The sequence below is a fragment of the Dermacentor variabilis genome, unplaced genomic scaffold (assembly GCF_050947875.1).
Source record: "Dermacentor variabilis isolate Ectoservices unplaced genomic scaffold, ASM5094787v1 scaffold_12, whole genome shotgun sequence".
Classification (NCBI taxonomy): domain Eukaryota; kingdom Metazoa; phylum Arthropoda; class Arachnida; order Ixodida; family Ixodidae; genus Dermacentor; species Dermacentor variabilis.
The window spans coordinates 31,912,455-31,936,927 of record NW_027460280.1 but is presented as its reverse complement, the minus strand read 5'-3'; the positions used below and the strand labels follow the sequence as shown (position 1 = coordinate 31,936,927).

The window sequence follows — 24,473 nt, the reverse complement described above, 5'->3', positions numbered from 1 at the left end:
TGAGTGCTCTCGCATTTTGCCCCCATAGAAATGCGGCCGCTGTGGCCAGGATTCGATCCCGTGACCTCGTGCTCAGCAGCCCAACACCATAGCCACTGAACAACCACGGCAGGTTAATTGGCATGAGCCTTGCATACACTAAGCCATATGTGCGTTATGTGAAAGTGCATAAGAGACTATTGAATTCTGGGGTTTCACGTGCCATAACCACGATTGGAGTATGAGACATGCATTAGTGGGGGACTCTGGATTAATTTTGACCACCAGGGGATCTTTAACATGCCCCGAATGCATGGGGCACGGGCGTTTTTGTATTTCACCCCCATCCACGACCTTGTACTTAGCAATGCACCACCATAGCTGCTAAGTCAGCGTGGTGGGGGCAGGAGAGACTGCATTAACATCGCACTATGCAGCAGGTTTGATTATTCATGGCAGTGTGAATATTATTGAGTCTGGTGTAAATTCTTACTGCAAGTGTTACAGTGTAAAACAGTTTGCAAGTGATACAGTGCGGCTCATAGACAGTTGTGCAGCTAGAAACATAGAGGAAGGAATTTTGTCTCCATGGCTAGAAAAGAGGGAACATTTAAAGTGAAGCTTTCTTTGCCTACTTCTCCATGATTTAGCGTGTCGTCGTAGGCTGGTCTCGCCCTGTAGAAGGTGCTCGCTATGAATCTGGACGTGTTGCGCCTTCCTAGAGGAGCTGAAGGCTGCAGAGCTGTCACTGTTTACATATTGTGGATGTGCATATTTCTTCCAAAGCTGGTGGACTGGTCAACTGGATCGGATGGTCCACCCCGGTGAACAATCAGAGTTACAGAATGGGTGCCAAGGGAAGGGAAGCACGGTCAAAGATGGCAGAAAACTAGCTGGCATGATGAAATTAGTAAATTTGCAGGTTTAAGTTGGAATCAGCTAGCACAAGACTGGGGTATTTGGAGATTGCAGGGAGAGGCCTTCGTCCTGCAGTGGACATAAAAATAGGCTGATGATGATGCTATTTACTGCAAGCTATCTAATGCATATCTTTGGTCATTATCTTCTTTCTTCCCAGTTTTGGCTGTTTCAGAAAAGGTTCCGTGAAATTTACTCTACATATTAAACACACCCCCACCCTTTCTTTGGTTTTTCGAAAGAAAAGAAAAGTACATTAATTATACGAGTATATAGTGTTTCATTAAAGGAGTACTGACATGATATTTTTTACTATTCATGCAACGAATGCAATAATTACCAGAATAGCAGCCATTTTCCAAACAAATAAATATGAAGCGAGTACAACAAAAGACAAAATTTCTGTAGTTAAATTTGGGTGTTGTAATAGCAGTACTGGGAAATTAGAGCAAACAGGAACTGCAAATGCATAAAGGAGGAGGAGCAAAAGAAGAAAAACAAAAATTGTTTCATATGAAAACAATGATTTACAGTAATTAACATGTTGACAGTCAACGAGACAAGGAAATACAAAGTGTGCACAGTAAAGAACAAAATTGGTCATAATATTTAGCCAACAGTGTACACATTTATAACAGCAGCAGCAAAAATAAAATAGAAAATGTACAAGACATTAATAAAACAGTGCTTTATATAAAGGATAAAACAAAAAAGTGCTGTTAAAGACTCTAAATTTAGCTGGATCACACTCAAGAACAGCAGCTTTGGGAACACTGTTCCATTCTTCGATGGCTGTAGGAAGGAATCATTTATTGAATGCAGTGTTGCACCATAAAGACGTCAAATGCTTTTGGAATTAAATAAGCGACGAGAATTTCGAGAAGGCGGAAATAGCAGCATGCCATGCAGATGAGAAAAGTTGAAGTATAACTTGTGGAACAGACTGAGTCGTGCGAGTTGAGCTAACTTGTAAAGGGGTTAATTCAAGAAATTATTTAATATGAGTAATGCTGATATATTAATCATATTTTGATGATATAATCCGGGCAGCACAATTTTAAACTGACCCAGGAGAGCTAATAAGGTAATCCTGGTAAGGACTCCAAATGGGGGAGGCAAATTGAAGTTTGCTCCAAACAAATGTTTCATATGCTAGTTTTCTAATTGCAGGAGGGTAAAGGAATAGTGTTCTCTTTAGATAATCAAGTGACCTTGAGGCATCTGCTACAAAATATAGTTGGACCAGGGCAATTTACTATTAATGAGAACACCTAGGTTATGGTAGGAATCCACTTGGGATATGTTGGCTGTTTGCAGTAGGGAAGGTCGTTTTCACTAGCTGGGTCTAATCACCTAAGTAGTGTGGAAATATGCACCGTGAGACAATTTGTACTTATTAAGATATTGTTTCTGCATGCTAGAAACCGGCACACCTAGCACTTTACACAGCAAGATGTTCGCATTGTAGCTGCAACCGCAGTTCAAATTGCATCAATCATTGCTCAGAGCAGCAGTTGTAGTTTGAAGCTTCTACCTTATGTCATAGGCGGTTCTGAAAGTTTTGAACTAAATTGGTTTTGCACGTTCACACTTTGAAATGTTTACCTGTTCTGTTTCTTGCATTTGTTCACCGCATTGTTGCTTTCTTGCTGTGAGTGCCAAAAACGGGACCAAAGGTTCTCTCAAGCAGTCAAGTAACAGCTTTTCTGTGTGGCCCCTTTCACATAATGTAACTGTTGAACAAATAAAGTGAGTGAATGTACTGAACTCTTATAATTCTCCATTTTTCTAGGGCGACCAAACATGACCAAAGAAGGCCACGAAGTTCGGACATGCAAGGTGGCCGACCGATCAGGATCGATTAATGTCTCTGTTTGGGACGAGCCGGGCACATGTATCCAGCAGGGTGACATTTGCAAGCTTACCAAGGGGTCAGTAGTGCTTTTTTTGTGGAAATTCTTTACAATTCAAGAGTTTGACAAAACTTTTGTCTGGCTGGGAGTCTTTATGGCACTAGTAAAAAAATGGTCATCAAGGAAGTAATACTCACCATGACAGGGTTAAATATGAGCAGGAAAAGAACGACAAAAGTGCTGACAAAAAATGGTCACTGGCTGCATTAGAAAATTAATTACTTAAAGGGGCCCTGAAACACTTTTCTGACTAATTATAGAATGACATCACTATTGAATTACGTCACCTCACAAATCTCCTGCTGCAAAAGTTTTTCGAATCTTTCGAGCACAAGTGAAGTTAGACTTAGTTATCGGACCGATGAGGCGGCTTTCTTCTTTTATTTGCACTAGCGCGCTGGAAGCTTCACAGGGGAGACTACAAAGGAGGGCAAGGGAACAATGCCCCGCTGGCCCCGTCCAAAGGTTGAACGTCTCGGCGGTGACACGGCTTGGGACGGTATGATCTACGCTACGCTCTTCACCTCTGAGGCCATGCACAGCAGACGCAGCAACGCGCAACCGTCATGTGTACGCTGGCATTGTAAAGATGAAATGGTTTTACTATTGTTTTGAGATTGCAAGTATATATATTTCTAATTTATTTAAATCAAATAAGCAATAAATTTATTACGGAGAAGGTTCTCGCAATAACGAAATCATCCAATAGCTGTTGATTGGTCCAGCTGCTTGCAATGAGACTGCATGATGACATTGTGAAGGAGAGCAAGTGATTTTCACTGCTTTTGGCACGAGACAGTAAATTCTCTGCTGCATGCAGTGCAATAATATTTGCTTCTCATACTCATGGGAGCCTCGTTAACAGATCAGCAATGCTTTCTTGCTATGTTGAAATGTTCAAAAAGTGTTTTTTTAGGAATGAAAAAAAAAAACTAAAAAGAAAATGTTAATGTTCTGGCAGAAATGTGAAAACCTTGTTTGCAGCATTCACAATTGGATGTGAATTACCAAAATGTTTCAGCTGCCAGTGCTCTGGTGCGAGAGCTGAAATATATTAGTCAAATCTTGATTATTCAAACTAAAAGGGGTAAAAAAATTTGTTTCAAATAAAGGAAGTGCAAAAAATGAAAGACTTGTACACAGGGCCGCTTAAGGGCGTGGATATATCTGGCGTAGTGAGGGTGCACGTCATGCCCGGTGCAGAGTGGTAGGGTGACAGCGCAGCCAGCATGCCTGACAGTGTTTGGTACGCTTTGTATGGCGGTGGCGTGCCCAGCATGGGAATAGAACCTCTTATCTCACACTGGGATGGCTAGACCAAAGCGCATCACACGCTAACATGACTGGCTGGCAGCGTGCTGGCGTACATTTCATGTGCTCTGAAGAGCTAAGTTTTTGCCTTTGCCAAATGAAAAAGTGCTCGCTCGTGATGCACTTGAGCTGCAGCAGCAGCTGGTTGCCACGCTGCTGCGGGCCACGTTCAGTTCACTAAACTGTACAGGATGCAAGTTTTTGGTGATCCTGGTGTCACTTATGTAACGCATCCAACTTCGGCTGTCGTCTGGCACGCTGGAAATGCCGGACTATAAAATAGGTAAACTGACGCGTGTACAAGTCCGGCTCCTACCCTTTTGCGCAGGATGACATTCGCTACAGTGGTGCCATGAGGAGGAGGGTAGGTAGTAGGATGGGCAGTCAAGCAATGGCTTTTTTTGGGGGACCCAGAGCCCTGAGGCCACCAGTGTAGACAAAGACAGACCCCGAGAGGCACCAAGATTAAAAAAACGCAGAGCTTGTAGGAGAAGACATAGATGTAAGCACCTGTGCCAACTTAATTCAGACATAGGGTATATTAATATGCAAGGTGGCAGGAATAGGCTCAAGTGGGAGGAAATAGAAGAAAAGGTAAGGCAAGAGGAGCTTATGGTATATAGGTTTGTGGAGACACATCTAAGGGACATGGAGCAACCACACTGTAATCCTGACTATCATGGGAATATTGCAATAGAACAGAGGGCAGCAGAAAGGGGGGTAGTGGAATTGGGGCTTTCATTCCTAAAAGTATGAATCGGCAAAGGGTCGAGCAGGAATGCATGGAACATTTGTGTCTAAAAGGGAAAGTGGCAGGGAAGCAGACACTCTTTAGCTTTGTATACCTGTGGACTGGAGCACATGTCAAAGAGGGAAAAAAAAAATGGTAGAATGCATATCAAGTGTCATTAATGAGCTAGGAGGAGGAAGAGGGTGTGAGATAATTATACTAAGGGACATGACTGCACACATAGAAGATATGGACGGGTACACAGACTCAACAGGCAACATGCTGCTGGATATGTGGGAAAGGCATGACTTAGTTGTATGTAACAGTACTGTGAATTGTGAAGGGCACATAACATAGGAGTGTTACGTCTCAACACCAAAAAGGTGTTAATTGGATGTTTGCCATGTGTCAAACCACCACCCCTCCTATCCAGACGTCAACGCAGCATGAACACAGACTGTTGAAGGGTTCCACGAAAGACGCTCACCCCACCATTACCCAGAAGCCTGAACAAAGGATGAAAAGGAGGGGGACAACGACGAAGAACTGGGTGTCGCTGGTTGCTTTTTTGCCACAGATTCCAAACCAGTCTCTTCGGAGGCGGAGTTACTGCAGGTTGTTGCGAGCATGGGTGTGGTACGCAACGGAGCCAACGATTATGATTTGCTGCTGGACAGTCTTGAGATTCCCTAGTTGACTCATCTAGGGAAGGTGGCATTAAAAGCGGAGACTTTTCGAGAGTGAGGACAGAGGGCGCTGATGTGAACTGAGACATTTAACTTGCTCCTGCATGGAATGGGCTTCCGTAACTGGAGCCATGTAACTAAACTAAATAAACCCTTTTCTTTTCATTTTCTACAACCTGACGTAGTAGTCGAAGGGCTTGGTGGATTCCATGCCCTGAACGCCACCATAGCCGCGACAGGAGGTAGGGGGCCTGCAGTCGACGATAGATTATGTAGTAATGTCACATAGGAGGTATGATAGGCTAGGGCTAATGAGCATAGATGAATATGGCTCAAGAAGTCTAGGTAGTGATAAAAAAAACGAATCAAGCTGAGTTTTAGAAGAGAAATGAAAGTAGGAAGGGAGGCAAGATGAACAACCAGATGGGATTTGTTACTCGGAAAAGCAATTGGAAATAGCAACCTAACAAATTGAGGAAGTTTAGGGACGGTGGAGGCAACATAGACTTTAAGTGGGTAGAAATGACCAAACGGAGACAATCTGATTGGTGGCTGAAATCAAGGCAAGAGTGAAATTTCACCCGCCATCAAGTCCAAGATATATTACTAGTCAGAGCTAGGTGGCGTGTGCTGCCACCTGATTTAAAGGGTTCAGCCTTATTCATCCATCCATCCATCCGCGCCTTTACGTGGCGCATGTGCACGAGTGACGAGTTCTGGAAGTGTGGCTTCACGGCAGCGCAACGTGTGCTACCATGAAGCTGCACGTCAAGGCAAAATACACAAATAACTCGCACCCTGACTTCTGTTCTATTTTAAAATTTTGGTGTTAGATATATGTGCCAAAATACGATACTTACATCGAGTGCAGCAGACAGTGTGCGGTCGCACTGCCGGATCAGGAGTGTCGCCCGGTGAGTTGGTGCACAGCCGAGAACACTGTTAGAAGGACGATCTGTTCAAATGAACCATCGCAGACACTTCTGCATTAGAATTGTTGAGCGTTTTCGCTGGAGATGGACAACTAGTAAATTGTAGGTTCAAATCGAATTTGATGTGAATAGTAATTTGGTCACATAATTTCGAATCGAATAGTTAGAATGGTTGTAATATGTATACCATATAATTTGGGCAGAAAAATTCGGCAGCATTTGCTATATTCGGGCTAATTGAAATATGAATTTTGGGGGCTTGAAGTGAGTGGTTTTAGTCTTTGCATAAAACCTTGGAACAAGAGCCAGAAGTTTAAAAATTAAAAAGGGGTGGGAAGTGGGGGGGGGGGGGGGGAAGAGGGGCTTACTGTCTTCTATGGCACGTTTACTTTCAGTGCTCTTATGCAGATATCTTTATAGAAGAACGCAAGGTCAACGTCATTTCTTTACAATTCCAGCAGTATAGAATATTGACACGTGTACTTGTTTATCTGTCTTCGGTTACCGAGATTTTAAACGTTATCACTCAGCGCAAAACGCGCTTGCATGTATCGGAAGTATTTCTAATGTTATCAATGGTTCTATCTTTTGTTTGTTGTCACCAAATCTTGTGGGATCTGATTGTATGCGCAATGCGAATTGTGTATTACTTTCTGGAAGACACGCACGGGCACCAGCGATTATCCTGGAACCTTTGACGACTCATGTATAAAAGCCGACGCGCTTGACCAACTGATCACGTTTTTGACAATTGCTGACTCTGTTTGCCACTATCTTTGTGCTTTGAATGTCACTTGTCTTTAGGGACTCAAGTTCATCTAATAAAGAGTTAGTTTTCATCATTAAGAGTCTTTCTACTGTGTTTTTTGACCGTCACTACAATGTTATAATATTTACAAACTTTTGCTCATTGTTGTTTCTGTATATTTAAATTTTGTAATGGTCAAATCTATGGTGTTGTCTTGTGTTTGCCCGTCACCCATCACGCATTAAATTTATTTACAGACTTTTGCTCCGTGTTGCTCAATATAGTACTTGAATTTCGTGATGGTGGCGTATGCGGGTGGGCATTGCTACTGTTCTGCAAAGTGCAGGTGGCGCATGGGACCTTAACTGCGCCAACTACGCGCCGCTGGCAGCTTAACTTTTTCCGTTACCGCGAGAAAATGGTAGTGTTTTGATAGGTCTCGAAAAAAAATTATTTGCCACTAGAAATAATATTCCAGCACACATTGCAGCATAGCATATTATGCATAATGAAATGCTCTTTCCAAAAACATATGTTGCCAAAAAAAATAGATTATTAGGTAAAAGAAAAATTCTAGAAAGCACCATTTTTTGCAGCCAGTTGATAAAAGCAACAATAAAAACATATCTACAAAGATATTAATATCAAAGAAAATTCAGAATATACATTTCAAAGATAAATAACCCAGGAATAGTGTCTGAAAAAATAAATGATCAGTACACTGTCGTTCTTCTGATACAAAAAAGAAACTAAGACCAGTGCATCGCTCATGCCATGCGGTGAAGCAGTTCCTGGATTTTGTGAAGCATAGGTGCGCTCCACAATTTTCCCACAAAACGCATGGTTTTTTGTTCAGTTTTGTGGTCCTCGTAACACATTTTGCAGTTCTGCATTTTCGGAATCCTCTAAGGATGGTCAGATGAGAAGTCCAAGGACCGTACTTCACCAATTCGTCTAGAGTCGTGCACGTCTTCCAGGACCGATTGCTTTCAGCATAGCTGGGCAACTGCAAAATTATGCATCCAAGCATATCTGTTTGCATTTTTTGCACATTGTCTTTATCACCTCTGCAGAGAACAACAGTATAAAGAAATCCCATGCCGTTGTAAACTGTCTTGTGCTGATCCGTTGCGCTGGGCCGAGATGTGCTGTGGGCGGCCTTCTTGGTGTGAACGGAAGTTTCTTTGCTGCCAATGGCAGCACATTATAACCATGTGAAGTTTGCACCCTGAAGATAATCAGTAGAGCTCTCAGGTCGTGAAAAAAGATAGGCAGATAAATGCGCACAAGGAAGGAGACTGCTCAAGGCCGTAAAGGAAACTCGCCTGTGAACAGCTGCGGATGTCCCATGCTGGCTTAAAACATCGTCGCCATCAAAGCTTAAATCTGCTTTATTGTCATCTTGGAATCATAACTCGAGTTCTAATCACTAAATTCAAGTGTGGGTGCAACACAGTTTCGGGCAGGATGCTTTTTCTTGCGACGCAGCTGCGTGGGCCGACGCCATGGGAGTGACTTTCGATAACTATGCAGTGACACTGGCAGCAGCACCCCCTTGTCGGGATTTTTACGAAAGAAGCGTTACCGAAACTCTTGGAAACTGGTTCAAAAACCGTGTCCACATGTTGGACATGTGGCGGACCTTCAGACACTTTAGTGGAATAAAACGACTCGGACTCCAAACCAAAGGTCACTGGTGAACAGATGGCGTCATTTTTTGGTTAATTATCACCGCTCAGCACTGCTGGACAGTAAAGCCGGTGATATAATTTAATTCGTGATGTGCTGGGACTCATTTGATTACAAAATTTTGATGCTAGTGTGGCGTAATCGTGAGCGGCATGCTTTCTTCTCGAGCATGGCAGAACGTGACAGCCGTGCCTCTTTTCGCTACAACATACGCACATTGGTTCACAAGAAGGTCCATCAAAAAGTCACAACATCGCCAGAGTGCAAAAATTTCAACTCATTCTGAACGTGCAATGCCTGTACTAACTAATGGATGGCCTTACTTGGATAAGACACGGCTCCAATAATTTGAAATTGGCGATGTAAAGCATCGTTCACCGGTGATCAATTTGAATAGGCGTGATAACGAAAGAGTTAAAGGGCCCCTAACCAGGTCTGGCCATTTTGAGCTGACACATGCAGAGTGTACAATGTGTGATAATGATCGTGTCTGCAAAGTATTGCATGGCTATGTGCCGTGGAGAGATCTGAAATTTCAAACCGAATGCCATTTTCTCTTCTCCTCGCGGCCGCCACGCTCCAAGCCGGAGGATGACATACACGTGCTAGTGCACCTATGTACACGTGTTCACGCTGTGACGTCGCTCGTGGTGACACGTGACTTCTCGAATTATTCAAGCCAACATCTGTTATTTGTGTAATATGTTGCTAGAATAGACGAATTAAAGCTTAGAAAAATAATAACACACAAACCAAATATCTGCATGTTTTTTGTTTTACTTCGAACTGCATCAAGAGAGATGTACTTCGATTTCGTCTGCTTGTTCCCACGTTGTGTAGTCGCGCGCGCAGACACCGAAACAATGTCATTTTCTACTGTGTTCCAGTGCAAGATCATGTTCTGTGATCTGTTTGTGTCTGCCTCAGTATTCATGTAGCACAGACTTATACCACTAGTCAGGGGTCCTCCTGCACAGCGTGCAAGATCGTGTGCTCCGCGAAATGAGACAATTGCAACAGCTTGCACGCGATGCCGTCAGCGGAAGTGCGCCACAAAAAAGTGAGGAGAGAAAAAAAAAAAGAGAGAAGGCAGGGCCCATAACGTATGCGTCACGCGATCCTCGAAGTGCGGTATGGGAGAGCGCAGGCTATTTCGCTTGCGGAGGCTAAATGGGGCAAGTGGAGAGAGTGCCTATGTTTGCGGTGAAGCTCCCCCTCCTGAAATCATGCATTCGCGGCACTGAAATATTTCCTATTTCGGCTATTAGTGACCCAATTCGAAAAATTTTTTGCGGCAGAACACCCTCTAGAGGACACGTAACAACTTCCAGCATATAACCAAAATTTTCTATGGGGCTGCTTTCTGCGAGCGTTGCCCATTCATGCGAGTGTTGCCCATTACGTCCACACGCCGCTTCTACAGTCCTCAGTCTAGCCCGTGCATGTAATTTCAGGCGTGGTCACCATTGAGGCACTCCATGAGTGGCCACCACCTGAGGAAGGGAGGCTCCGGTGGGGCTAGTCTCTCGGACCCCTGCTTCTCTTGACCCCAGCAAGGACTTCGAATAAAGTTCTCTCTCTCTCTCCATGGGTGGCAAACTTCTCCCAATGATTTTCAGCAAATCTTTGTTATGGCAGCACTGCCTTGGCTGTTTGGCCTTATCAGCGCTGCTTCGCCAGCTGTTGGTGACTATTTTCAGTTTGGTCACCTAGAAACAATATCGCCAAGGAAAACAAGGACATGGGGGACAACTTGAATGGTGCCATTTTCGAGATTTTCCAGCAATCTGCTTGTGAATATGAGAAACATTGAGTGAGATGCCGTACGGTATCTGAAACTTCAATAATTGAAAAATTGGACAGTGGCATGGCAATGTGTCTTATAGTGTGTCTAATAGTGTAATAGTGTGTCCTGAGAGTGTGTCTAACAAACCTGAACTGCAAGCCGAAGGATGTAGTATGTAGGACCCTTAATGACATATATATGTTGTTTGCTTGAAAGTGTTGTCATCTTCTGATGTGTTGCCAGACCACAGCTCTATACACTGTTGATAAGAAGCAACTTGCATATTACTTAATTATGTAACTGGCTATGTTTCCTCCAAAAATGCTAAAAAGGAGCAAATACGAAAGGTGTACAAAAACATTGCTTCCAGATGCCACAGACTACATTGCTATGAAGTGTGTCTAGTTGAAACTTCTAGTGCGGCTTTGAACAATTCATTTACCAGATTGTAATACTAACTTATTTATTTACTTATTTACAGTACCTAAAGCACCCATAGGGCCCTTAGTGTGGAGGGAAATAAAAGCGTTCAAAAATACAGAGAATGCACATTCTTACAGGGAGACGCCGCAGGATAGTTGGCTCATAACAATATGTATGACAAAACTGATATTGGTAACAGTTCATTCACACTTAGGAAGAGAACAAAAATAAAAAAAGTAGTTAATAAGAGTGGGTCACGAAAGTTAAAATAATTGAACGAGAAGTGACAAACACAGAAAAATCAACCATGCATACTCAACATTGACAAGGTGGACACATTCTTTAGCTCTTAAAAGCTGGAAGTAGGCAGCATTGCTGACTTGACATTATAGTTGCCACACAATTTGCTGAACAAGGTCAGCTGTAATGAACACAACGAGAGGGTCACAAAGAATGGGTTTTACAGTACAGTTTAATTTCCTTGTCAAAGTCGAAAACAAGGCAAGACAAAGAAAGAAAAACAGAATGCAGTACTTGAACCTGCGACATCTTACATAAATTTTGAGTCTTCCGTTCTTGTTCTTGTCACATATATGCCTAATCATTTTGCATGAACATGCAGTACATGATGTTCGTGTTATTGAACATTCATGCTTTTTTGTAAAGTGAATAGTAGCATGGGGGGCGTGCGTAAACTGCTGCCACGATTGTGAGGCTAGAACTGCGGTCGTGTTCTTGTGCAATCAGTATTTTCCAACTTTTCTTTATGAATTCTGTTATAGTGTTTTGTTTATTCTGTTAGCATTCTTGATTGCTACCGGCACTCTACATTGAAGCATGGGAAACAGCAAATAAAGTTATTCACTTTGCTGAATAAGGTTTGAATCCCCATTCATTTGTGTTTTTCAGAAGCATAATTGGATAAGGAGTAGGGAGTATATCCCAGTGACATGACCTTACATGTTTTTTAATACTAGTCAAACATGAAAGAAGAAGAAAATAACCTTTATTAGAAAGAATGGTCCGGCAGTTTTGGTTGTGGTTGGGTATAATCCTGGGTAGCAGGGGTGTAAGATGGCCGGGCTAGGGTAGGTGTGTGTTTGGGATAAGTAAGGTTACAGCCTCGTTCCTGTTTAATTAATTGTGCAGTGGCGTGAATGTGAGTCTTTCGAGTCTGTAGCGTTGGGTGAGATTTCTGAATGTGGTCAGGTGATCGCTGCAGGCCCATTGTGATTTTTGTTGCTGCATTTCTGTCGTAGTGTCCCGATCTGGCAGACATGCCAAATAATTTTTAATGGCATGTCTAGAATAATTTTTGCATCGGCACATCATGATCCCTTGCATTGCTGTTTTCCCATGCAGACAATGCTGGCAACCTTGGGAAAGTGGCATTTCCTACCTCACAGTATTTTCAGCCAGTGAGCGATTCGCGAAAAGATGGCCACTAAACGCTTTTTTTTGTCACTCCTTACAAAACACGACATATCTCAACCTATCGCAAGCTGTGCTAAATGCAAGACTGCTACACACGAACTGAATCACCTACTCGCACTGCTGCTCTTGTGCTGGGAATGCCGATGAGTGATTTTGCTCGCTACTGCAGTGCCGCTGCTGTGTCATTGTTGCTTGCTTTACTCTGGAGCTGCCGTTGCTCCCACCTCCCCTTCTAGCCACTGTAAGGCTGGTCTAGCGCTGGCTTCGTTATTGGCTTGTCTCAACTATGAGCAGTATCAGGGGCAGTGTGCCTTGCTCACCGAAACTGAAATTTTTTTATGCATTATTAAATTGATATCATTTATCATTTATTCTGAATAGTTAGAAAATTCTGAATACTGAAAGCGAAGCAAATGCCGAATAGCATGGCATTAGATTGAATATGAGAAAATATAGAATGTTCGCCCAACCATAGTTTTTGTGCATTGAAATACACATAATTTTAACAGAACCACAGTGTCAGTTTGAATAAAATAGCAGTTTGAATTAAGCGGGTTCAAAATAATGAGATTCCACTGTAATTTGTTTCTTTCTTACTTAATTGGATTTTTAGCTTTTTTTCATGTGGTTTGCGACTGTTTACCTGTGCCCAAATTCTCTATAGCCATTTCTGACTGCAGGAAGCTACTGAAAGAAGAGGGATATGATTTGTTTTGTGCATGGCCGTTCCTTTTTCAGTACTTATTTCGAAATTTCGTTACTTTATGCCTTCTCTATCCTGAGACCTGGAGGCAGCTGAGGGGCAAAATTGATTTTCAAGTCATTTCTCATTACTACTGACTTATATTACAAAAGTGAAAAAATTTTTTATTCGTTTAAACGCTTCTGTTAAATGCCAGAAGGACCACCTCATTGTATTTGGATTAACTAGCCATCTCCTCATGTTGAATATGGTAAAAACTGCTTTTGCTTGCATAAACAGAGAAATGAAAATACAACTTTGTGTGGTGAATTGCCATGTTCACGCTTCATCCTGGTTTTTCTAATTTAATGGTATTTTAAACGCACTTCACCCACCACGGTAGCGCAGTGACTATGGTGTTGCGTTACTGAGTGCGAAGTCACAGGTTTGAACTCGGCTGTGGTGGCCACATTTTGATAGCAGAACACAAGAATGCTCATGTATCATGCTTTCAGTGCACAAAAAGAATCCAGGCTGCTCAAAATTAATCTGGAGCCCCCCCCCCCCCCTACTACGGTGTGCCTAATAATCAGATTGTGGTTGGTTTTAATGCTCTGTTACAACACAATGGCCTATGTCAAATTAGTGTCAGTATTCTTGAAACTGGTGGCAAGTGTATGATTAAACCACTTTTATACAGTGCTGAACGCATCTGGCATCCTATTCAAGTGGAATGTTATAAAGTCACTACCTAGTTCATTTTGAAAATGATTGAAGGCAACATCTAGTTTCATATACAAGCGGTTTCAGGAGGGTGTTCTAGCTGCTGATTCTTTAATCACACATGCTCTTCATGCACTCATCTGTAAGATTACAAAGTGAAGTTGGTCAGAATTTGAAGTTAATGCAAGTTCTCTCTTGAAGTGAACCACATGTTATGTATGGTTTTGTGCTTACAAATTTGTTTGTGTTGGTGCATTTCACTCTAGAGCTTTATATCAGTTCAGTGAGTGTGAAAATGTTTTTCTCCAGATACGCTTCACTTTGGAAAGGCTGCCTTACTTTGTATACCGGAAAAGGTGGTGACATTCAGAAGATTGGAGAGTAAGTGTACCTTTGTCTGAATATATATTGCGACAGTTGTTGCTGTTGCAGTCGTTCTCAGTGCCATTTTTTTTTTCCAGGTTTTGCTTGCCCTTCAGTGAAACACCATTTATGAGTGAACCTAACCCAGAATTCATGCAGCAGTTGCAGGCCAAATTGGTTAGTAATTTTCATCCATATTTCGAACTTGACAAACATTGCAGAGGCCAGAAACAGGCTGGCAGAATTGCTTTAACACATAGTTTTAAAAAGGTACTAAAATGAAACAAAGCAGTTTTTGCTGGTAGGGTATTCCTTAAGAAATTAAAGCTTTTTTTTGTGAATATTTCTTATTTAGTGCCAAAACTGCTGTGCCCATGATGTTACTGGGATGTCATGGATCTGACTTCACACTTGCTTTTTTTCATTAAAGGGCAAAGCCAGGTTGAATCAGTGTTTTCTTTAACATTCACCGTTTTCTGTTTGCAGTGGTAAGCCATCATTGTCTAGACCTGAGCAGTTACTGCCAAAGTTCATAATATCATGGGCCATATGTCTCTGAGGGTAAATAAATAAATATAGTGTGGGATATTCGACTTGGTTCATTCACCAATCATTCATTTTTAAGACTTTTTTCTGGCTGGCCAGGCTTCTGCTTATGGTAAGAATGGCCTTTTTGGTAGGCCTAAAGTTAAATCCTTAGCTCTAGCTTAGGTTGATGTTTTTCAGATGTGTCCCCTTCAGCAAGTTACTACAAATGTCTCTAGTAAAGGGAAAATCAGACATCCACCCGTTCGTAGCAATTGCTACAAAGGAAACCCATACGGGTTCCTTGAAAGAAAAGCCTCGCAGTTGAAGAAAAATTTGTCCTGGTGATTTTCCCTTTATTAATTACTTCCCTGCACCTTGCGGGTTTCCGCCGAACTACTACGTCGTACAAATGTCTCGGCATGCTAATAGCTTTCAGGTGTGGAAAGGTTTGTGCAATTGGTCGGCTCCTTACATTGGGGTGCTTGCTTTTTGAAGAATAAATTGGTAGGTGTATCTTGATGGTTATTAGTTTTTCAAAGATTTCACCATGTTCTTTCATAGAAATGTCAGAAATGTTGATTGTTTATAGTCATTGATGATCGATCAATTGTTGAAGAATGAGGGTGTCCGTAGAAATGCATTGGTGTTCCAGCTACTTTGTGCTTCAATGCATAACGCAGCAGTTTCTTGAAAAAGTAACTGGAACACTAATGCATTTTGTTGGACACTGAAAATTAATCTCCCTGAACTGGTGCTGTACAGAAAATTCGTTCCAAGTGGATATGCCATGCCAACTCAGTGGCTGTAGTTCGTAGATAGAAATATGTGGCATAAATTAGTTAAATAGAAAGTTAATTAGCATACTTATGTTAATTACTCAATTGAGCATTTTGATTTCTCGTAGAAGTAATTACTGCCTCATCGAGTAGTTTAGATCAAGGGTTAGAATTGTGCGATCTGCCATAGGCAATTTATAAAAAAAGTTGGTGCAGCTAAAAAAAAAAAGCACCCAGTTGGTGAGTCTACCTCTGACATTACGTTGACTATGCTTGTGGTCTGGCATCTGTTGCTGTGACATTTCTTCAGCAACTAGTTTACCATAGCCATTGCAAAAATAAATAAATAAATAAAAAGAAAATGTCGAGAGGAACCTGTTCAGCCTTGTGTTGCTTGCATGTGGAGAGAGTATGATATAGGTGGATGCTTGTGTACTTTTTGTACTGCTTTTGTAACTGCTTGCAAATACTAGTAGTGTACTCATTACTGATGGTATAAGTGTCTGCCCTAAAGAAAATTCTACCTAGCTGTATAAAACGTTCCTTGAAGCTTTGCTTTGTGCTGCAGGTTTAATAAAGTACATTATGTGATTGTCAGACTGGTACATGCAGAATTTCCCTCTAGATGTGCTTGTGTTGTACAACTGTGTTCTCTACTAGTGGTCCTAAATATTGGTAACATGGCACTAACAGGATTTGTCTCTGTGCTTACAGCTGTTCACTGTGACTATATTCACATGTTGCAAGAAACTAAACTGCTGTGATTAGCTGTAGTGGGTTCCAGCATGCAATTTTTTGCTCACAGAAGCATATTACTAATGCACACAACACAATACTGCTGTGTGCAGGCGTGGCATGTACAGGGTGTTTCACATAACTTGAACCAAGGATTTTAAAAAAGCGGTTAACTGCAACTGAATGAAACCAGTGATATATGGTTTGCTGTCATGTGGCGCTGCTTAGGGTATTTTTTATATTGCACTTAATCAGTTAATTAACTAAGATAAATTATGAAAATGTCTTAATATTTACTTTAGGGCCAAGTGCATTTCGTTACGTTGTAGAGGGCATTCGAAAAATGACCAATCCAATTTTTTTTGGCAACGCACATGCTGCATGGTGATTTTTCCTGGTGTTTAAAGAAAGCCCTTGAAATATGAAATAAAACAACATGACTGCACTCATGCGCTAAGGTATTGCAGTGCTCTCAACCGTGCTTCGTGCGGAAGAACTGTGCGTGCAGACCATGGCGAAGCGAGCGGCCACCGCTCTAGGCATGGGCTTTGCACTGCGTCAGCATCTTTGACGGTGGCGCATGGAAAGGCAGCATGGTGCTTCTTTTCCCTGATAACTTGCTTTCCTTCCTTCCTTTCCTTTCCCGGTACCCCTGATAAGCGATAGGCTCGAAGCATGGTTGAGGGCATTGCATTATGATAGCTCACGAGCGCAGTCATGTAGTTTTTATTTTACATTTCGCAGGCTTTCTTTAAACGCCGAAAAAAAATCACTGTGCAACCTGTACGTTGCCACAAAAAATTGGATCGGTCATTTTGAAATACCCTCTACAACGTAAAGAAACGCACTTGGCCCTAAAGAAAATATTAATAATGTTGCATAACTGTCCTTAATTAATTAATTAATTAAGCACAATATAAAACATATCTTAAGGAGCACCACATGGCAGCAAACCATGTGTCGTTGGTTTCATTCAATTGCAGTCAACCACTTTTTTATTAAATCCTTGGCTCAAGTTACGTGACACACCCTGTTTGTAAGAATTTTTAACAGCCGGTGCTCTGCTACAAGACAGTGCAGATAAAAGAAAGAAGAAAGTGTCGCCCCTTTTATTTTCTTTGTTGTGAACTTTCTTCATTTTTTTTTTCTTATTTGGAGGGGGGGGGGGGAAGCAAGAAGGAAGGGAGGCAAGATGGCAAACTGTGAGGTTTATTCAGTGCTTGAAAATTGTGTTAGACTGCATTAGTTCCTGCGGTCAGTGAATGGGCACAATGTGCATGCACTATATCAAGAAATTTTGTTTGTCTTGTAACAAAAAATTGTGAATCATGCTTAAAAAAAGTAGTGACACACTACCAGCATAAAAAGTGAACAGCATGCCTATTGAGCAAAAAAGGTTGTAGTGGGTCAAGCAAAACATTTGTGTCCAGCAAGAAGCACTGTATGAAACATTTTTTGCCAGGAGTTGTTACTAAAGCTGACTGTACGAATCTACTTAACTATATCACTGCTGACCAATAAGACAAATACCTACACAGCTCTTCCTTGTGCTGCCTTGGGACATGAAACCCCATTGATCAGTGTGCACAATTTGTATAAGCCTACTGATATCATGCTGCTCTTGCTTCTTACTGTTTTTCGCAGGGTCAGTGGTCCTTGAAAATCCTTGAATTCGAAAACAGGCATTTTCAAAGCCTTGAAGGCACTTAAACTTCACCGAGTGCTTACAAATCCTTGAATTTAGCCTTCATTGCCAAACTTCTGGATTTTATTTGTGTATCTGACCATGAGGTTTATGTAATTCAAGTCAAGCCAGTCCTAATCAGCATCTTTTTTAATACTGAGCTATCTTGCTTGTGTTGGCTGGTGATGGTTTATTCAGAAAAAGGCTTAGTGAGCACTTTTTTGTTTCACATGTAATAAAAAAATGTGTGTCAATGCTCTTACTTTTGTTTCGTCTCAACACGGCCAAGAGCATTAATTAGACGTTTGCCATGAGACAACCCCCACCCATCCCCTCAGTGCCTATCCAGAAGTCAATGCAGCGTTGACACCGATTGCTGACGGGTCCACAAAAGGCCCCCTCTACCTGTACCTGACAAGCTGAACTAATGGTTGAAAGGGGCCCAAGTCTATGGCTACCGAAGAACGGTGCTGACCTCGGATTCCCAGATTGTGCCGTGCTTGCTAAATTTGCTAAACATGCTAAACATGCTAAATGTGCTAAATTTGCTAAATATGCGAGGCATATTTGGCACCATCAAAGGTGGAGTGCATCAGAACGATGCGATCGTGATTGGCCGGGATATAGTCATAAGATTCCCTAGTCTAGGTGCCTAGGGAAGATGACGGCATTAAAAAGCGGAGTCCTTTCGTGCGGAGAGCGAGAGGCTGGTGTGTCCTGATGTGAATTCAGACATTTAATATACTCCTGCATGGAGTGGACTTCCGTTTCTGGAGCCATTGTAAATAATGTAAAATAAACCCTTTTTCCTTCATTCCTACTACCGGACGCACTCGCCAATGGGCTTGGTAGATTCTTGGCCCGAACACCATCTCAAGCCGCAACACTTTGGTGATGGTGCTGGCCTCTGGTTGCACTCGGTGATGTTAGCATTAGTTAGCATTAGTACTGTGGATCAAGGGTAAGGAGAGTCAAACTTTAGGTCTTAAGAAGCCCCACTGGAGGCAGCAATATTGGCACAGGCAGAATATGCAAAACCTTTGAATATGAGAACGCTGGAGTGCTGTTGACTGAGTCGTCGTTTGAAAGCATGTAGCTATGAGAGGTACATTGTGTGATAAGCAATTAGTAAGACGATTGTGAGCACAGGGCACCTTTATTGCTTCAAACACTTTTTACTTGACGGCTGCTGCAGCTCTTGTAAAATTACTGCAGTTGGAACGTTCCTTCAACAGCTCCATATGTCCATTAAAAAATATTTAAGAAGATCCTTGATGTCTTGAAAAACTTATGCATTGTTCTTGAAAGGGTTTTTTATGTAAAAGTAAAATAGGGAGGGGGGGGGCGGTTATATAATTGGTTTCACTCCATTTCATACCTTGAGGTGATATTTGTGGGCTTGTCACACACACACAAAAATTAAATGAGTGTCTGGTGCAAAAGAATGAGCTTATGTCCACATGTTTTTTCACTGTACATACTTTGAAGCAGCCTATAGAACAGCTATTACAGAGGGGACGACTGCAGTTTGTGCATCTGAATGTTTGCAGCTTTCTGAACCTCATTGGAAGCTCTGTGGGCACAGCATTTTTTCTTTAAGTCAGAGATGGTGATGCGTGGACATCTTTTTTCTTGGATAACTAAACATGAGACCGGAATCACACTTTTTCTCTTGGTTAAACATTGCGTTTCAATTCAGGAGTTCTGAACTTTCATGTCATGAAATCGTTACAACCAGTTAGTGGAGGCCTTTTCAGGAGTTCTGAACTTTCATGTTATGAAATCGTTACAACCAGTTAGTGAAGGGTAATGCACCTTTTAAGCAGTAGTTATAGCCCACGTTTATTGACTACTGTCTTTGCGTGTTTGCAGAATGCCAATGTGGACCAGCGGCGGTCACCGACTTCGCAGGTGGGCGGGGCCAGTGGCGACTCCTTAGGTACTGCAGCCCTGCCCACACCAGCTCCAGGTGAGTGTTGTGCAGTGTCTAGTTCCATGACATGGCAGCTCACAGCTGGCTCACTTCAGGGTGCAGTCCGGTGCCGGCACGTGTGTCACTGGCTCAGCTCTGACACTCGGGCACGGGGAGGACCTCTCGGCGCCTTGTATAGTCTGTACACTTCTTGTGGCTTCTACTCCACAGCCACACCTCTCCCTCCTTGCTATCGTACCTTGCCTCAAGTCCCTGCACTTGTAATCTGCAAGGGTACACCAAGCAGCAGCTTGTGTCGCTCTCTGGCAGCTGTGTTGTTGAAAGGAAAGACAATAGTGGCACCTGTGGTTCATAATCTTGGCCACTTATTGTAATTTGCTTGATCCCAGAACAGAGTGAGTGGGAACCACGTGTGGAGAATGCCTCGCAGTGTTACTTGAGCTGTGATCTGTTTGGATTGCTTTTGCTACATCATCCTTCATAACCTTGGCAGTTTCCACTGAAACATTGAAGCTGGGATGTTCTAATTGATGATTAGATAAAATGCCTATGTTAGGCTCATTGCTTTTTTTCAGAGCAAGTAAAGATTTTTGCTTGATTTATGCAATATATAGTGTAGTGGAAGTTCCCAACATCTTACATTGATTGGCCACGTGTACACCTTGTAATGCCGAAACATACTTTAAAGTTGATGTATGATTGCCTTAATTTGGTCTAGTTCAGTTTATTCTTAATGCACTTGTTTATTTTCTTTTTTACAAACCTGGATTCACACAGGGGGACAAAATCTCAACTTAGTTACAGATTGAGCTGTCACATGATAATTTGCCTCTGTAACCCTTTAGAGACATCCAATTCACATTGTGGGAACATTGCTGTGGAATCTCTATGTCTTGTGTATTGGCAAAATGCAATTATATGTGAATTTTTTGTCTCTCATGTGAAAACACACAGTGCTGCAAGAGGAACTTGAGAACAAGCACCGGTAGTGACGTCTACTTGACAAGTATTTGAGCACTAAGGAATTTGTTCTTGTTCATAAAATAAGCACATATCCAGGGTGTCTACCAACCGGGAAAACCAGGATTTCTCGGGGATTTTGCATAGTGTGGGGGGGGGGGGGATACTCAAGGAAAACTCGGGGAATTTGTGCTTATATCTGGGAAAATTAGCTGTAATTTTGTTGAAAGGGAATGAAAGTTGTGCGAATACTAACTCGAGTAACAGAGATGAATCGTAACGAATCTTCTTTGACGCCGTGTCGTCGGCTGGTGGAGTTGCCAGTGTACAGTCAACAACCGATTTTCGAGACACCCGATTTTTGGGACATGTCCGATAATTAGTATGTCTGTATCAGAACGTCTGAAATTTCGAACGCAAAAACCCTTTGCCATACAATTTTCTTGACTTTTTGCCATGACTGCAGGTCCGAAATGGCATTAATCAAAACCACTACCGCCAGTTTGATTATCTCACCGCCTCGGACTGGCGCTCTCGCACGCAGATCCGCTAGCAGCCGTAGCCACCACCGCGGCAACGCTAGGCCGAGCTGCTTCGACGTTCGCTATTAAGCTTTTGCCGTTCGGTGCCGTGTTTATTGAAAGAATTCGCCACTGTCAGTAATGGCACCGACTCCGGCGCGTTGCATAATGCCGGTTCCCGAAAGTCAGCTCCGCCTCAGCACAGCAATGTTAAGCGGTGAAGCATACGCGAAGTATTGCCGTGAAGCTTAACAAGCGTGGGAAGGGCCAATTGGCACGGAACACAGTATGTATTCCTTAATTATACACGCGTGCACCTGCCATCTCCTGTCACCTTCAGAGCTTTGTCGGACGTGCCTGTGGCGATTTGAGCCTTGAAGGGCAGTAAAAGACATGCTTCATTTTTTTTCGGGCGTTGACTATGCAACTGACCAAAAGGATGCTTCAAATGCTCCATGGGGTGAATGCGCGGCGGAAGGAGGACGAGAACAGAAAGAACCGGCGCATTGAGGAATGAATGAGAAAGAAAGTGTGCCGCCGCTTCTTTGAAGGAGCTTAAGCTTAAAAAACAAAGTGTTGGCTAATGCCGAGATGCACGTGTCCCTCATCCAAATCAAAATAAACTCTTTAAAACAGTGAAATGCAACACTGAGGCATTGTGCATGGGCTGAGAGTATGTCAGGACAGTTGAGGTTGACTTTCCAGCTGCAGAGAGAGAATCGTACTTTTTACAAAGTTCTGTCCCCATACCAATGAGCTTGCTGTCGGTTGATAGAAATGGCTGATATTTAAAAATATTTGCTTCTGTATGCATCTCTTTTTATTTGTATTTGAAAATGTTCAACTCGATTCGCAATTGGCTTTACCATCTTTTTCGTATTTGCAATGGGTTTTGCCACTTTTTCAAATATATTTTATTCGCTCTGCATTTTACTAACGCCTCCCTTCTGTTTTCTTTTTTAATAAAATAAACACTACTCTTCACTATTGAAACTGAATTAAGTCATTTTTAAAAAATTTGTTAATATGCTTGCTAGAGAGTGACAGCATCAGCCGACATGGTGTCAGCCTGTTTTGACACAAAACAGAGTTCTGTATCACTCAGGAATTTTGCAAAGGCATTCAGGGAAAACCGGAAAACTCAAGGAATTTGGAAATGCCAGCTTAGTAGACACCCTGCATATCACACTAAGCTAACACAAGTTGCCTGGTAAAGGCCTGAGCTGAAGTGCCACGCGGCTTATCGATCCGTGTCAGATTGCGAAACATAGAACTGACGAGGTGCGGGACGTGCACTGTTGTGACCCAGCTATCATGTGATGGCAAATCTGTTAAAGGAATTCCAATTCATTGTCCTGTTTGAATTCAGCATTACAGCACTGTGGTAGGGACATTAGCTTTATTGTTACCATCCATGTCATTTGGAAAGAAAAAAAAAAACCCTTGCGCATGTTAATGCCTGTTATCTGTACCTACCATTGTTGATGGAACTACCGCTGTTGATGGCACCAGCGGCCATCAAGACAGTTCAAGTCAGTTGTGTCTATGGAACAGAGTGCAGAGCCATTTTCAAGTCTTCTAGGCCTTAAGATGATGGAAACATGCAGTCTGAAGTGTACTGCCAGTATAAGTAAGGTCTATTACAATATCATGTTGACAAGCTAAGAAACCACTTAGCATTTATGTACATAGAAAAAGTAATGCTGTTACACTACTGTGAGAAAACAGTACAGCCTGTAATTTCAACATTGAAATTGACCTCGAAAAATTGTAGTCCATGTAGAAAAGCGGTTTTGTTGAATGCTTCTGACTATATATCATCAGATAAGTAATTTTTATCTATAAACAGTTTTTTTTCCTACACATTTATGCTAAGCATTAGACACTTCAACTATACTAAAATGGTATGGGTGACAGTGATGTCACAAATGCTGGGGCATCCGATTTTTGAGCCTGACAAAAATCTGTGAAGTTCCCTCTATTGAACACTGAAGTTCAATACACTTCAGTTCTTGACTTTATTCTTAAGTTCTTGGTTAGAGAGGGCCGACTTGACATACAAAACTAAGCCTTCTTGATTTAATGCATTATCATGAACTCTCATTTTTTCGTTGATAGAACTGGCAGGCTTTTTCACTAAAAGTTTTGAATGTACTGCGGAATAAACTGTTGATAATAAAGGTGCAGATTGAAGCAAATTCAGACCTTACCATAGATATGCTGACTTGAATGTGTAGTCTCGTAGATGACTTTTGTTAACCACATAAATATGTACAAGCAGACGTAACTTTGGCTGCTCCCCTTTATGAATTTGAGCAGATGACTGTGCTGTTTGACTGTTTTTGGAAGCATTGTAAAATTTAATGGCAAATTCATTTCACACCTACACGTCTTGTAGTATTGACAGTGAAATGGACAGTTCACATTCTCTCATTTGACAATGTATGCCTCCTGCAGACCAAAAGGCTGCTGCTCTGTGGGCCTCTTGGGCAGATGTCTTCTCTCTTGTGCATCCTGCTTGGTGCATCTCATGTGTCCTTATATGACTGGCTTTAGGCATGCATGGGGCCATGCTCTTTTCTTGGTCTGCTTGCAGTCTTGTGGCTTCTTATTCTTTTTTCCGCTTTTCCCCGCTGGGCTCTTGTGAGGTGTATGCCCTTCATATCGAGATACTGCATTGTGGCATGAAAGTTGTCATAGAGAAATGTTAAAGATCTAGTCACAGTGACAGTAATGCACTACAGTACTGTCAGATGTTCTAAGCACCCTAATAGTGGAAGAAAACACCTTTGAAAGGTACCTCATACCCTCCTCACACCCAGTGTCTGTCCTTAACCCTTTAATTGCGAAATAATTCCAGAATATACTAAATTTACCAAATTCATTATGTATTCATAATATCTTCTGTGTCATTCTGACTCTGAAAATATATTAGTTGATTAGTTTCTGGTTATAATTAACACAGAAGAGGAAAGCTGCTTTGAGGGCAGCTTTCCCTCAATGACAACTGTAACTCGTG

The 24,473-nt window shown here is 42.1% G+C and overlaps 1 protein-coding gene and 1 long non-coding RNA gene across 3 annotated transcripts in view; one reads left to right on the top strand and one right to left on the bottom strand.

The window, feature by feature from the left end:
- The window catches only part of LOC142566120 (SOSS complex subunit B1), a 67,895-nt gene that overhangs the window by 5,238 nt on the left and 38,184 nt on the right, over nucleotides 1-24,473 (top strand). The window contains exons 3-6 of the mRNA XM_075676920.1: nucleotides 2,690-2,828; nucleotides 14,264-14,335; nucleotides 14,416-14,494; nucleotides 19,913-20,009. Of these exons, the coding sequence (XP_075533035.1) occupies nucleotides 2,690-2,828; nucleotides 14,264-14,335; nucleotides 14,416-14,494; nucleotides 19,913-20,009 (387 nt within the window). The remainder of the gene's footprint in view (nucleotides 1-2,689; nucleotides 2,829-14,263; nucleotides 14,336-14,415; nucleotides 14,495-19,912; nucleotides 20,010-24,473) is intronic.
- The window catches only part of LOC142566122 (uncharacterized), a 96,078-nt gene continuing 91,608 nt past the window's right edge, over nucleotides 20,004-24,473 (bottom strand). The window contains exon 3 of one of the 2 annotated variants that reach the window (XR_012824971.1): nucleotides 20,004-20,238. This is a non-coding gene — a long non-coding RNA (uncharacterized LOC142566122). Of the gene's footprint in view, nucleotides 20,239-23,483; nucleotides 24,127-24,473 lie in introns of those variants that run through there. The other variant, XR_012824970.1, reaches the window with a different exon arrangement.